General features: G+C 37.5%; 1 protein-coding gene across 1 annotated transcript; it reads right to left on the reverse strand.

Moving 5' to 3' along the window:
* Nucleotides 1-1,016: 1,016 nt before the first annotated feature.
* LOC121407368 (zinc finger CCCH domain-containing protein 13-like) lies at nt 1,017-11,702 on the reverse strand. Its single transcript, XM_041598414.1, has 8 exons — nt 11,570-11,702; nt 6,564-6,837; nt 5,980-6,163; nt 5,197-5,329; nt 4,495-4,780; nt 3,822-4,036; nt 2,855-3,141; nt 1,017-2,426 (listed from the first exon to the last, which is right to left on the reverse strand). Exons 2-8 carry the CDS (start codon nt 6,823-6,825, stop codon nt 1,526-1,528), a joined length of 2,268 nt encoding a protein of 755 aa, XP_041454348.1. The 5' UTR covers nt 6,826-6,837; nt 11,570-11,702; the 3' UTR covers nt 1,017-1,525.
* Nucleotides 11,703-16,317: the final 4,615 nt, after the last annotated feature.

Raw genomic sequence — 16,317 nt, forward strand, 5'->3', positions numbered from 1 at the left:
TTATGGATTCTCAGGTTTCTAATTTGGAGATGCAATCGGAGGAACAAGTTATTGAGTTTCCATAACTAGATCTAATTGTTTCAGCTTTGATGTGATTTTATTTATTTCTGCATTCACATCAATATGAGAATTACAGCTTTCGTTTTGAGACTTCTTGTATATGACGTCGAGATGTTACATTTATTTTTTACTTTCTAAAACATTTTGGTTTTAAAATTTTTAAGGAATATAATTTGAAAATACCAAATATCATTATGATTATTGTTAGATGATTGGATTGTTTAATTGTTTGCTTGAAGTTTGAACTTTTTCCCTATTTCTTTCTTTTCTATCCTTCTTTCTTCATCCTTTTATCCTTTCTGCTTGCCCTTTTTTTGTTCCATCTATCTTTATTTCCTATTATATCCTGATCCTTTCTTTTCTTTCTCTTACCTGCCTTCTTTATTAAATTTCCTTTTTTATCCTTCATTCTTTCTTTCCTTAAACTTTTCTTTGCTTCCATCTCCCTTCCTCTACTTTTTCTTTTCGTTCTTTCTCTCCTTCCATTATTTTCTCTTTTTTTTAAAAATCTCTTATCCCTTCATTCTTTCCTCCCTCTCTTTACTCCATTCTTTATTTTATTTTTCCTTCTAATTCTTTTCCTCCCTTCCTTCGTTCCTTCCCCCTTCCTGTTTTTCTTCTTTCTTTGTTTGTTTCTGTCTTTCAAAGAATAAAGGAAACATTTTTCTTTCCTTCATTCTTTCTTTCCTCCTCCTTTTTTTTTTTTTTTTTTCTTTCTCTCCCAGTTTATTTTGTCTTTCACACTTTTATTCAATTTCCCTTCATTTCTCTTTATTTCTTTCTATATTCAATTCAAAGAATGACGGAATCATTTTTCTCTCTTTTATTCTTTCTTTTATCCTTCTTTTATTCTTAACTTTCTTTATTCCTTTTTTATTGTTTTCCTTCATTTTCCCCTTCACTTTTTCTTTCTTTCTCCTCAATTCATCTTTTTCTTTTTTCTTTCCTTTCGTCTTTTCCTTTTCTCCTTCATTCTTTCGTTCACCCTCCTTTCTGCCAATTCTTTAGATTTTTTTTTCTCCACAAGTAGCCTTCGTTGTTGATATTTTTATCGATTGTCCCGTATTTCATTTTGTGATATCTGGTCACCCTGCCTCCGGTCGTAGTGAGAAATCAGCCCCCACCGTAAAGCCATGATTTGATATATCAAACGCCATCAAACAGTCAAATACAAAATATCAGACATTGATTTGTAAACTTTTGACGAAGATCGATGAATAATAACTTTCAATATACCGTTTTAAACGTTTGTTAAATAGCATCAGTGTGATTAAAATGTATCTACATTATTGCATCGAAATGGAATGGATTATCTGGACGGAAATATACATCAAAATTATAGAATATAGAAATACATTTCAACTGCAACACTTCACGAAAGGCAATGCGGGGTGAAATAAAATTTGGCAAGGTTTAAAGTCCGATTGTCCAAAACTGGATCTACCATTAATAAGCGAAATCATGTCTACGATCCATATTTCAGGTTTGTCGTGTTACTACGACCTGCAGATTGCATTCGTTTCCTTGCTGATCGTTTAACGCTCACTCTCGTGGCCTTCAAAGCCGGATCAAAGAATTCTTTCCCTTCTCTTAACCTGACCAGTTCCTCCCATTCCTTGTTGAGTCTCCACTTGGTGAAGGCACTCTCTGCGGCGATCTGTTTTTCGGTCATTCTTTTCTGTTTTTCTTTCTTTTCCTTCACTTCGCTAAGCTTTTTCTTCCTCTCCATTTCACTCTTGCGGGCGATCCAAGCCTTTATGAGAAGTTCATTCTCAGCATCAGTGGATGCTTGGAGTCTGCGCGCCTCTTCCTTTTGTCGTTGCTTCTCCAATGCCGCCTTCCGCTTGTTCCGTACCTCTTCATCTTTCTGTTTCTTCCAGTCCTCATACGATTGGCCCGTTATCTTGGGTCGCTTCTCTTCCTGTCTTTTAATCTCCTCGTCAGCTCTACCAAATGCTTCATCCAACATCTTCTGGACATTGTTCAACAGCTTCCTATCCTTGGCACCTTGTACTTTCCCTTCCAACCAATCAACGAAGGCTTCGTCATTCTCTTCTGGCGTAGCTTTTCTGCGACCGTTTGACAAAAATGGTTGATCGGTAGTCTCACGGAGACCGACGCTTACCTCCAAGGATGCCTGGATGTCTTTAACCTTTCTAATGTCCAATATTTCGTCCCGACCGTAACGGTCATCAGGGTATCGGGGGTTGTAACGTGGGCTTCGGAGTCTAGCAGATGATGCTCGTTGTTTGTTGCGAGGAGGGACGATAGGTTTATTGCACTGAATTCCATTGCTAAGGTTAGATAGATGCTGATGGTCTCCGCTGCTGTTGACGCGTGATGGGGAATCCGGTCCAGTGTCAGGGCTGCCAAAAATATGAGAATTTTGGAACCTAACATCAAATAGAAGAAATGCTAATGACTTACTTAAGCTATACAACATTGAAAAGTAAGACGTTACATTTCAAAGATCTAAACATTTTCTTATTTAAAATAATGTTTATCTGATGAAAAAAAGTATGTGAACTTCGAATGACACATGTTGATAACATATTGTGAAAACAACAAAAGTCATGGCTAATCTAATAAAAAACATTACAAAATCTATAAGCACATCGTTTCTCATTCACTTATATAGCAGTAGTTTATTTTTAGTTTATCTTGTTGTAATGCGTCTAGGTAGAATGATTAATTTATACTTTAATATGAATGCAACTATATCATGGCCTACATATTTACATGATCACTTTGAATTGTTTTATCAGCATGACCCTTTCATTTAGTTTGATATTACCTTTGATGTGTTGTATCTGATCCCAATACCACAGACGACATATTGACTGATCTCCTGGCTGGAGCAGAACGTGCCCTTGGCCGTTCATTTTGGATAACACTGGCGTCTTTTGTTGAGTCATTGAAGCGGACTTTCCGCGTTTCCTGTTGCCAGGCTGTAGTCCTCGATGGAAGAAGATGTGGTGGTCGTATGGCGGGCGGCATCGCTGGTGGTCGTGGCGAAGGCGACTGCAAGGTGACTGTAGAAGATGTGTCATCCGGACTGGATATTGGTATGGTATCTATTGTCTTTAAATAAACCACAGTTGAAAAACAATTCAAAGTATATTTGCCCTGTCGTAACTTGGAACTACAGGTAAGATATCAAAAGGAACTTTTAAAAATTCTTCACGCTTTATCGAGATTGTTCAAGTGAAAATGCATTGGCCACAAAATATTTGCACATGTAACATCGATCTAAAACATTTGTTTTATATATATATATCTTGAGAAAAAATAAATCCCATCGGTGAAGGCTCATACTATTAGGGGAGTTGTTAGAACAGATTGGTAACTAACAGTTCTACCTTGTTTTCATGAAACTAAAAATGAAGTAAATGTATGAAATATATGTCAATGACGTGACGAATTCCTGTCATTACCAAGAACACACAAGCATGGGGTAGCGTCGCAATATTGTATTCTTCTAGATGTGGATACCTTCCGACATTACAAAAGAAAGATAATAGACATACAGATCGATTTCTAAATGCAATATCGAATTGGGGAGAGTTTCAGTAACATTTATCATCCGACATGTCAGATCTTACAAATTTTCCTAGGTTATAACTGGCTGCGAGGCACAAGTGTCTGGTTGTTACTGTGGTAACTGTCGGATGAAACAGATTTTGTGAGATGAACTATCGTAAGACTCTCCCCTGATCTTATTGCAGATGGTCAAGATTGGTCTATTTTTTGGGGAAGCTTACCACATTAACCTCGTTCTCTTCCCCATCATTTCCAGACTCTTGATCATCGAAGGTGGGAAGATCTTCTTCTTTGGCAGGTTCCGAATCGACGCTACCCTCACTGCTCTGGCTCATCCCGTCAAGGTCGGCTTGAGTTAGCCTCCGAACAGAAAACCTGTTCAGTGCTTTCTTCGTCTTCACCGCTCCACTCAAGGACTTGACCATCAGCTCCGGACCTGTGTGTAGCATAAAATATGTCGATGAGGACCTCAGTAGAGGATTAAGATTCTGAAGTAGGTTTAGCTCCTTTTCCATTTTCTCTTTATCTGTATCCCCCTCCCCCCCCTCTCTCTCTCCACCAGTCTCCTTAGCTCTCTCTCTCCGTTTATGCTATCGATTGCCCCTGACAAGTCCGATTTGAACATGAGGACGGCAAAAGGTGGTTCTAAGATGATCATTGTAATGATGCATCTTTGAAGTATGTTAATTCAATTTTTATCAAAATGAGAAAGCTTTATTCACATATCAATTATTTTCATAAATGATATCGTGATTGCTTGTTTTTCTGTTTATCTTGTATTTGTAGGTGCGTCAATTTCATTACACCAAAACACAATGCATGCCTCACGAATTTCTGGGGACAAAAACCCAAAACAAAATAAAGGCCAGTGACAATAATAATAGACGCTTTTACCAGGTGCCGGGGAAAGAGATAACTCCTGCAAAGCCAGTGTTGGAGTGACGCTTCTCGCGAGACGTGAGACTGGAAACCTTGGTGACCGAGACCACGATGATGAAGAGGAGGTCGAAGCGGTTGATGGCGGCGGACTGCTCTTTGGTAAGGTAAGCAGCCAATCATCGTGTTTACTGAGCCGTCTGGTTTGACGGGATCGAGCCCTCTCATACAAGACCATCCGACGTTCGGCCTCCTGCTGCCCGCAACTGAAGGCAAGCTGAGCTGGAGTCTTGTTGTTCGCATCCTGAAAAGTTTTATGCAATGAGAAATAATAAACGAGGTGGTCGTAAACGCTCTTTAGTCACCATGAATGGTATTTGTTGTTTTCTAACCTTGAATTATGACCTTCACGCTTTGAAAACATCATCATAACAAAATGATATCCAAACATTTTGGGGGGGCATTTGGCATTTCTTGTTCGGGTCCCAGTTCGGGTGTGCCACTTGTCATTTTTAATACAAATTGCTCGAAAGACAGGGGAAGTAGGGAAGAAGAATAATAGAAAGGGGGAGAATTAAATAAGAGTATTGAAAAATTTGTAATGGGTCGTGTAACCACGTGCAACCCCTTTTATTAGTATGAAAACAAAGTCACCATATCAGGTCGTCTCAGTACCCCCTTAAAATTCCGAGCGTCGCACCTGCCAACAATATGACATACCTTCAGTGTAGTGTTAGCTCCGTGTTGCAGGAGGGTATCTATACATCCACCGTTCCCCATGGCACAGGCGATGTGAAGAGGTGTTCGACCAGCAGGTGTTATTGAGTCCGGATGAGCTCCATCATCTAACATCCTGTAAATCAAAATCGTAATGAAATTACAAAGACAATGTGACACAGCAATACAATTGTGTCACTGTACGTGGTATTATATCTTGTTATATTTTCGACCTAATTCATGTTTATCATAATTATGTATAACTGTGAAAGAAAATCAATAAATCAAAGAAATCAATTCAATGTATCTGTCAATAGGAAAATATTATAGCTGTCTTTGATAAGCAAATGTTATTGTCCTATTTGTCGATGATTACTGCGTCTCTCTTCATTGTGTAGACTTTTAGTTCATTTTGCATACACTGAAAAACTCCTGTTACTTTCTTAAAATTAACTAGCAAAGTTTGGATGAAACCTAAAAAAATATAAAACGAAATATTTGTTTATTCCCCCTCCCTCAATTACTTAGGTACATATTCCTAAGGCTCTCGCAATTGTGATCTTCAAACTTTTCGGAAACCTTAGGTTGAGCATATCCTATATCACATTACTTGAGAATTTTTCGGCAAATTTTTGCCTTTCTTTGAAATTTGTTTTTGCAAATTTGACAGCTCCATAGTCAAAATGTCTATTTCATCGAAATTATCATTCTGGTGGAGTCAGGTGAAAACTACACGAGCGTGTTTATCAGCGTAATTGCATACAAAGGAGTTACTGGAGTACATACTTATCAATAAGATAATGAAATCCGCGATGTGCTGCGATGAACATGACGACCATGCGCCTTCTGTCGACATCGTCCTCGTTCCAGTGCCTCTTGATATCGTTGATGATTAACTGAGTGTTGCCAGAAACAGCCCCAGACACAAGCTCTTCGAATCCATATTCGAGAATGACATTGACGCGATCCCCTGTAAATAATCAGTAACATAACATGAACAGTAAAATTTGGAATAAGGGTTACACAGACTCAAGTGTTTTCCTCGGGTGACGAAAATGGTTATAATAGTGATTAGGTTTTTGTTATAACGATACTCCTACTATCCTTACCACATTTCCGTCAACTTCACATCACTACTAATACAACATAAACGACACCATCAACTACTAGTGCTGCTGCTACTAATGCTGATACTAAATCTACACCTACTTGTGGCACCAATCTTCAAACAATATGCCACCAATACCAACTACAAAACAACAAGAAAACAACAAAATGCAAAGCAAATCGCATTAACCATTTTGAGATTTAACGTGATATCTAATTCTTAAACGCACAAAAAAAGAACCACATACTGCACTCTCGTATACCTGGTATCAATCTCATCTCCCGAAGAGTTAGATTGTCGACAAGGGAGGCGTGGCGCTTGTAGCCCAGTGTCAGTAGATCAGACGGAAGCCCGACCAAAAACTCGATGGCGGATTTCAGCTGGTGGATGGTCATGTCGTGGTGGACGACGACGGTGGTGAGAGCTCCCCATGGCAATTGCAGCATCAGGTCGAACGTGTCAACGAACCTACCGCTGCCATCCCGAACGCCAACCTTGTGCGTTGTGGGTACCATGTGAGGCATGTTGTGGACACTCTGCAAGATCCAAAGAATAAAATAAGTCAATTGGCCTGGTGGTACATGTATATATCTCGAACTGCAAACCAATATAACATTTTTTGAGTAGGTCTATATATATAAATCTGTAATGTTCTCAGTCCTCGATAGACTTAGTTAACAGACGAATAGCCTGTGCATAAAGCGAGACAATCATTATTCTAAAGAGTTTCACAGTTGTTGCTGAATCGTACTTTCACCGTCAAGACTCTTAACGTCTTCATTAGTGTAGGCCTTTATGATTGCTGGTAAAATACAGAACAGGTCACAGTGTATTCAGAGTGATAATCAAGTAAAATTATGGATGAAAGATGCTGCTTAGAAATAGCTCTTTCTATTCCAAAAACAAAATTAATTTTGGACAGTATCTGTATATTTATCTTTGAATCAAATAGAGAATGATACTTTGAATGAACAGGATTATAACTCCCGGTATAATTCCACGACCATGACAACAGACTCGCGAGCACAAGACTTCACAGCATCAAATAGACCTACAGGATCGGAGACGTGGCCAGCTGATCTCTTCTCCCAACACATGCGGTTGCTGGAGATGACAGTGACCTATTTCACAAGATGATATAGGCGCTGGCAGAAGAAACCACATTTCATGTACATCTTTTGATTGTCACTTGAGTCCAATTATAGATACCATTGATGAAGGCAAGGTCAGCAATATAGACACCAAACCCAGTAAACCTCAAACATTGAAACAAGGCCGATTGATATTGATTGGATCTTGTCAGGTGGTATTCACTTTTTAAATCGTGCTTTTATTCAAAGAAGAAATGGAATGGGGATATTGATTTATTTCCCCCCATCTGAATGATGTCAATATGAAACTAACGAATTCGTGATTATGTTGATCATCCTAATTAAAAAAAGATAAAAACATGTCAATCATTTACAGAATTCGTGCAAATAGAGACATATCAAATACGTTGTATAGTTGTAGTTTATGTTGGCAACTTTCATTTAAAATAAACGAGAGCGCTACTGATTTAAAAAAATATTTTATAGACAATCAAGTTTGGTTTCTTCTCAGTAGAATTTTGATATTTAATCAAAATATCAAATCACAATCACGATAACAGAAAAACCAATTGGAAGGTAACCAATTATATTATGTTTTTATATTGATCATTATCTCATTAAATTTGAATGATGTTTCTAAGCTCTTTTGGCCTACACCGGTCATTGGATTGGCATGCATTATACACAAATCAACTTTGAATGTGCTCCTAGGTCGACAAACTACGGTATTACTAAGATCTTGTCTCATGACAATTTCAAACGCATTCCCATTCACATTCCATCAATCGTGTTTAAACCGACCTGTATCAAATCATGGACCTATCATCCATGGTCCAATATAGGCAAAATTTCCAGGATGGGGTTTTATCAGTGAAATCCTTGGTTTTGAATGGCTGAAAAGCTCTGACCTCTCGTTGTTACTATAATTACTGTCGGAGAAACTCATCTTGTCAGCGCTGACAAATTGAAACGGTCCTCGGATCATTAAACTTGGATGAGAAACTAACACGGGTTGATTTTTGTGTTACAGTTTTACATATTTAGATATAAATAAATCTGATAATAGTATATATTTCACAATACATATATACAAATATTTCTAAATAAGTCACAGTGTCATGGATGCTGCCATTGGGTATTATTTCGTGATACAAGCGAGCGCATACATTCGTAATTCCGAAGCTTCGTTATTACGAAGGTTCGCATATTCCGAAGGTTCGTTATTCCGAAGGTTCTTATTTCCGAAGGTTCGTAATTCCGAAGGTTCGTTAGTCCGAAAACGAAATAAGGTTCGTTAATCATTACGTTTTCGGACTAACGAACCTTCGGAACAACGAACCTTTTTTCGTATTCGGATTAACGAATCTTCGGAACAACGAACCTTATTTCGTTTCCGGACTAACGAACCTTCGGAATAACGCCACAAATTTTCGGATTAACGAACCCTATTACGTTTTCAAATTAACGAACATCGAGGTATACGCAATTTACGTGTTTCGGAATTAAAAACATTCGGAACGAAGAACCTTCGGAATGAAGAACCTTCGGAATTACGAAGTGTAATCCAAGCGAGTGTGCTAGTCCCCATTTGTAAATTCTGGGAGAAGATTTCATTTGATTGATGTAAGTTTACTCTGGTACGTTAGGTAAAAAAAAACAATGACTCCTTGAACTATTATATCATTAGCAATCAACAAACCATATAATTACCACACAAAGTACATCAAACTGACCGTGTTTTATGGAACGGTACAAGATACCAAATGATTAATTTTGTTTATTTATTGCGATAGCGAGTTGAAGAATTCTTCTAAGATTATAGATTTTAAACGATGTCAGCGGTACAAAAAAGCTTGCCAATAGTTGGGACAATTTGTAGTATGTTAGTTAATTGAGGTAAAGTTAATAAGGCAAATGACGAACAAATGGAAGAAAAAAGGTACATCAGAAAAAAAAATCAATCTAGATCCCATGTAGTCAGCTTGTACAAGATTCTAAAACTGTTATGATTTAATTCCTGGGAAAGCCAAATCATCCATGTTTCGGATGGAAAGAGGAACGGGGGGGGGGGGGGGGGGGGGGGGGGTGACAAAGGTACACACATTATGGAGAGAGAACTTTGAGTGCGAAGCATGCCGAAAAATTGACAATTTTGTTATGGTTAATAGTATTTTATGCCAATAAGTTTAATATTTTTGAAAGTGCCTTCCAATGTTTTTAATGCATTTTGACTGCATTTTATTCCAGGTTGTCAAAATTTCTGAGGGTGGCAAAGCAATATATCCCCCCCATATATTCATTGTAGGGGGAGGGGCGATTGCACAAGCCTATCTGATTTTATCATAGTATATTTCACTCTCCACCAGGGTAAGTAGTCTTCGTAGAGTGGTCGGTTGATTTTTTCTTAGTTGGTATAGTGTGCGGAGTGTGCTTTGAATCGAAACTCGTCATTTGATATTCTCCCCGGAATATTATCTCATCGGTATTTGTCATATTATTTAAACCATGCATACGAAGAGAATTGTCATACTTTATTGACATCATCAACAGTGGATAAAACAATGGCTGTTCAATTATCATGTTTCTTTCCCTCTCCTTTGTCATCATTTCTACGATCTTCGGGGAAGGGGGGAAGGGGGAGGGGAGGGTGATCCCTACACAGCAAAAACTGTGGTGTTAACCGGTGTACATAGAGGACCACACCAGTTAGTTTACACCGGTGTTAAATTGGTGGTGTTAGTTTTACATCTATAGGTGTTATTACAACACCTTTTGTTGTTACATTTACACTCTTTAGTGTTATGTTAATCTCTAGGGTGTAATTTTAACACCTCAGGGTGTGGTCCTCTATTAACGCCAATTGGTGTCAGTTTTAACACCGCAGTTTTTACAGTGTAGGCCTGCATGCCTCACCCTGGTGACGACTTGTTCACAATTATAGTTCAAGCATCACATACGCGTTGTTAGGATTTGATGTTGATTTAGATATTGATTGTCTAAATTAATCCATGGGTTCAATAAATTGAAATCAAAGTTCAATGAGCTGGGAAGATATTATCATGAAATGGAAGAGTAGAAATAATAAGACGATGGGTGGCGTGATCGATAAACTAGCCGGAGTTTTACTGTTCTTATCAAGTTGGATCACAGATCGTGAAAGAATAGTGCATGATAACAAATTGAGTATGTAGAATGCACTGGAGCCTTTATACATTGATTTGTTGTTGTTAATTAAATGTTTGTAAAGTAATAATTCGAACCTAGTTTTATTCTACAAACACTGTATTTGAAACGGTTAATACAAAAGTAAACATTTGTATCAAATATTCACGTGTAACGTGCAGATTCGTGAAAATAATACTGAGCAACAAAAATTCATTGACCAAAACGAAGAGTAGGTAAAAAGGGGTTAGAGATATTATTCCAGGCAGAGCTGCATATGCAGAGGTCAATATCAACAAACACCATAGTACATAATATCATCATGACAAATTAACATACAAAAATAATGATGAAAATAATGAATAAACAGAGAACATTATAATTAGGTAAAAAGAGTCGACCAATGAAAAAGCACAACACTAAAATGATACAAGAATGATTATATAGACGGAGGGCATGTATAGAAAGAGAAAGGGAAGCACACGTATTGACACAGATACTAAATTTAAGAGAGTGTGAAGAGAGAATAACAAAGAAAGAAATATTGAAGAAAAAGTAAAAAGAGAAAATAAGACAAAGAGGAGGAGAAGCCAGGAGGAGAAAGAAGAAGAAAAAGAAAGAAGCAAAATAAAAGAATGACGACCAAGTAGAAGCTTGGGGAGAAGAAGGGCGAGAGTAGATCGGTAGGGAGAGGGGGAAAAGGGTGAGGAGAAAAAAAGAGAGACGTAAAATATGAAAGGACATCTGAAATAGTTTTAATAATTTACATGCATGCTTTTTAGTTTAATTTAGCTCTGTTATTAAAAAAACAAAAATTTTAATCTTGTTTCTTTGTAATGTCTATATATCGGACAACTAATGTTATTAATTGTTTTCCAGTTTAAAGTCTTAACAAAATATATTAATATTCCCTAACACAGTAAACTGCTAAGGGCTAGATATATGAATACTGGCAACGTTTAGTTGAATTTAGGCCTATAGGATTAGTATAACTGAGTTATAATCCGATACTGACCTGTTGGGCGATCCGGTAGACAGGTAGTGCTTGGCAACGTGAAGCGATATGCTGTCACGAACTGTCGGAGACACAAATCTCACATTATTTCATTTCCTTATTGTTACCTTGTATTAAGAATCATGGTACTCAACAAGCCTATAGCTATTCACCTCGTTACGAACATTAAAACAAGTTCAACGCGTTAGGTTCCCATAACGATGGTCTACTGCAAATAGGAAATATTTATTGTACAGCTCGGTGAATGGGCCCACACACTTCAGACAACCAAAATACAGGCGCGTATTATAAGAGTTCAACAATGGGTGAGCTGACATTACACAGACTGCGAGCGAGCAAATATAAAATCGGTTCTTCAAACTATAACCCCGACAATTCCCCCGCGGAGCTCGAGTAGAAGGAAAATACAATAGCACGTTGCTAAACAGTTAGACAGTGAATCAATAGAACACGGGGAGGATCTAAGTGGGTGTAGTATTATGTTTGGAGTAGATCGTGCAGTATCGATTTGTAAAAAGAAGAATAAAAGATATATTTTCGTTCTGTTAAGTGATATGATGACGTACGACTTCTTCTGTTTATTTGGCACTGAGGGCTTTCTACTGGGACATCCAGGAACGGGATCTTGAGCCATCCGTTATCTTTAATTAGAAAGCTGCCTGTGCCTTATTGTTTATATGAAAAAGAAAAAAAAACATTATACAGGAAGGAAAACAGTGAAACTTTCGGGTATGACCGAAAGAAAAAAAAAACATCAGGGGGCTATATAATATTATTTTTTTTTTAGCTGGTGATGATAATTGTAACAAATGGACTGAAATTGGGATGGTTTTATGTTTCATTTTAAAACTTTTTATTGATTTTCAGGTGTATTTTCATCAGGGTTTCATTTATTCCGCAGACACAGGTATAACAGTTGGAGATGAAACCATCGAATTCCTCTAATTGAAGACAAAGTTCGCCCAAAAGAGACTATAAGTGACCATACAGAAACATGCTCAAAGTAATAGGATTCTATATACTAGAACCATTAGTCTTTCGACTTAATTTTTTCAGGATCTCTTTAAAACGACTAGAATTTATACTGTATTTTTTTTTACATAAATAATGGTTCAAATGGAAAGTGGACCCTTTGATAACTGCAAAACAGTAAAAATAAAATCAAATATTCAAGACGATGTACAATATTGCTATTGTTATTAAAATAAATTAATCATTGTTTTTGCGCGGATGATATGTTAAACATCTCAGCCAATAGCTTTTGAGGATTTCTAGATCCTAACCGAGAATCTAATGTACTAGTTAGGGTCAGAGTTTCTCTTATCCCTATGTAGTTGGAATGGTAGTACATTCGTAAATTTCACTGATGAAACATCTTCCCCTGATATTAAGTTTGTACATTTAGTATATGTAATTTATTTCAAAATGCAGGAAATATCGATTAATTGAACTTGTTCTACACTTTTAATTCTTTATAGGTATAAGCCCAAATTTTTCTGAATTACTGTTTTTTTAAATAAATGAACATCCTGCTTCGACTATCAGACTTGACTGGGTTCTCGGGAGCTGTGCACGATTTAGAAAAAAGGGGGGGGGGGAGGGTGGCGAAGGTGAGGGCTGACCATGCAAACAAAAAAATATCACAATCAGACGGTGATTTTAAAGTTTTTGTACAGGCTTTGGAAAAAATGTGTGCATACCGTGTGTGTCCCGAGGCCCCTGCTTTAAATCTTATAATTGTACATATTTATGATTTAAATTTAACCTGTCACTTCAAACTTGACTCTTTTTTTTGGGGGGGGGGGTTCTTCTAAACCTTAAAAATAATTCGATAAAGTAATCATGAAATACTTTCTTCATCAAGTTGTTTACATGCAAAAGGTTTTTCAGTTTACATGCAGCGTTCCACAAGGAAGCATATTGGGTCCCGTAATTTTCATAATTATGTTGGATCAATGATATATGTATTAATTTTGTATACTGGAGATAGAGTTAACGATTGTAGAATAAACCCTTTAAAAACACCTGTACTTGGGAAGATGAACCATACGGACAGCTGACTTGGGACAAATCGTTACCGTAACCCCCTCGCACCATCGTCGTCACCACCACCACCACCACCATTACTACCGCGTCATCATCATGATCATATCGTCGTCATCATCATCATCACCACCACCACCATCACTACCGCGTCATCATCATCATGATCATATCGTCGTCATCATCATCATCACCACCACCACCATTACTACCGCGTCATCATCATGATCATATCGTCGTCATCATCATCATCACCACCACCACCATCACTACCGCGTCATCATCATGATCATATGGTCGTCATCATCATCATCACCATCATCATCATCACCACCACCACCGCCATCATAATCATCATTCCGTTATCATCGCCATCATCATCATCATCACCATCATCATCATCGTCGTCGTCATAATAATTACAATCACAATTATAATCACTGCGTTGTAATTATCTCCATCATCATTATGATGATGATGATCATCATCATTATTGTCAAGTATATAATATAAATATGAAACAAAGTACTAAAAATGAGATAGGGACAATTCTATTTGACTTTTACATGAAATGGTACGGTTTTATTACTTGATGTGCTTGGTATAATGTTTACGATTATTAGAAAGGCAAATATGTACGGCCAACTCAACTGTACATGTTATTTTTCTTACATTCTCTGTTTTTCTTCGTCGCCATCATCACAGCTCGAGAACTCCTTGGTTTGGAAATGACCCTATAGCAAAAAAAAAGAAATTCTAATGACAATCCTAACCTTGATTTTATTTTGGGACACCTTAAAATGTCGCCCTCTCTACTCGATTTAAAGATTCACGAACCATCTGAAAATTTATTTATTCATTTCGTAATAAGAATTAGCAGAGTCAAACGATACAATAAAATAATAATGTATGCTCATTGCATTGCTACACGCAAGAGACAACCCGGCCTCTTCCGAATTTTGCAAAACTTTTTTTCATTATTCAATTGATTTACATTTCCATTTTCATTTAAAACAAACTTATATCAGATGCCTCGTTTTCTAATTGAAAAATGCAAAGCGCCATCATGATTAGGCTGGTTGCTCCGCTCCCTTCACTGTTAATAAACCCCCTGATTTTACAGAAAACAAAAATATTTGCAGAAAGCAACAACATAATCATTATGTAAATTTATAAAACAGGAATTTTTCTGCAATTTAACAGAACAGGTCTGTTTAAAAAAAGGAAAAAAGGGTGGTTTTTTTATATATTTTTTTTTTTTTATTTACCCAGGGTAGCCACTTCAGTTAGGAAACTGCTCTACCAGCGGGCCCTGCATAACATAACATGTCATTATTACCCTTCTCCTATCTAAATGCTGAGCGCCTAGCAAGAAGGCAGAAGGTCCCATTTTTATAAGTCTTTGGTATGACTTGGCCGAGGATCGAACCCACGACCTCCCGTTCATGAGGCGGACGCTCTACCGCTGAGCCACCATGCCCGGTGTTCTCTTTAGGGAAATTTGTATGGTTCCATACTCCAATTTCCTGTAAGATTATGCAATCTGGTAAGATTACAGGTGTTCTCAAGACTCTGCCGCAAAAACTTCTTTTATTTCAAGGATAAATTTTCCAACAGTGTTGCTTACAGAGATTTTTGGTCCACCCCCATTGTCTCTCCTATATAGAAACATTTAAGACCAGTGTGCATCCTGATTGCATGATCTTTCTGATGTACGAAGCTAAGCTTTCCGTTATTGATGGACTCATTTATTCATATACTTATTACCTTTATATAATTTTATTCACATATTAACAACTGGGTTTCTTAATCAAGTCTCGTCTTCTATAAAAACAAATTTCTGATTTGCTTTGCAATTGTTTGTGGCAAGAGTCTGAAACCAGTTCGGCAGTTTGAAGGTGGGCTTTTGTCAGACGACTCCACGACAAGCCCCTTGCGACACCCTGAACAGCTGCACATCATCTCAGGAAGACAAGGCGGGTGAAAAGTCATGGATGACTTGTGCAATTTCAGCCGCGTGATCAGACAATGGTCCAAAGCTGGTCCAAATTCAAGACCCTGACGTCGTGTGGCCATTCGACGTGCCAGCCTGTGTCTCGAGCTGACAATCAGCTTGAACGGTCAGATATGGGACAGTTTGGGCCGTGTCGGGAACCAATTTGATTTGACAGCAGGATTTATAAATCTGAGGAGAAAAATCATCACACCACCTGCACCATTATCCCTGTCGTCTTCTTCACCACCGCCGCTGCCTTTAACGCCATCACGGTCACCATCGACAAAATACCTTTACTTAATGCATCTACATTATTCCCCTCTTCCAATATACCATTATTTTGTCATCAGATTCTTGAATAAATCTATGACATTTAAAGGACCACTGTATTACAAGCACTACACACCTACCGCACCTTTTCAAATTCATACTCTTGAAAAAAAAATGTAACTTTATTTTTTATATTTTTGCTCCCCTTTTACATCTTTGGGAGAATGTTGCGAGCAGTATACGACATGAGAATAGATGACAATGTTGAATGCACTAATGATCATTTGGTAATACATCCATCCGAGAGAAAGTTAGTGTCTTGAGGCCGATATTTCAGAATAGAGTGTTTATTTGTTTATTCAAGCTTACACGATTCTTGAAATATTTTTTTCATTTACAATACGTTTAAAAACACTGTTGAAATCAGACAAAGAAAATT

The sequence above is a fragment of the Lytechinus variegatus genome, chromosome 2, assembly GCF_018143015.1.
Source record: "Lytechinus variegatus isolate NC3 chromosome 2, Lvar_3.0, whole genome shotgun sequence".
NCBI classification, from domain to species: Eukaryota; Metazoa; Echinodermata; class Echinoidea; order Temnopleuroida; family Toxopneustidae; genus Lytechinus; species Lytechinus variegatus.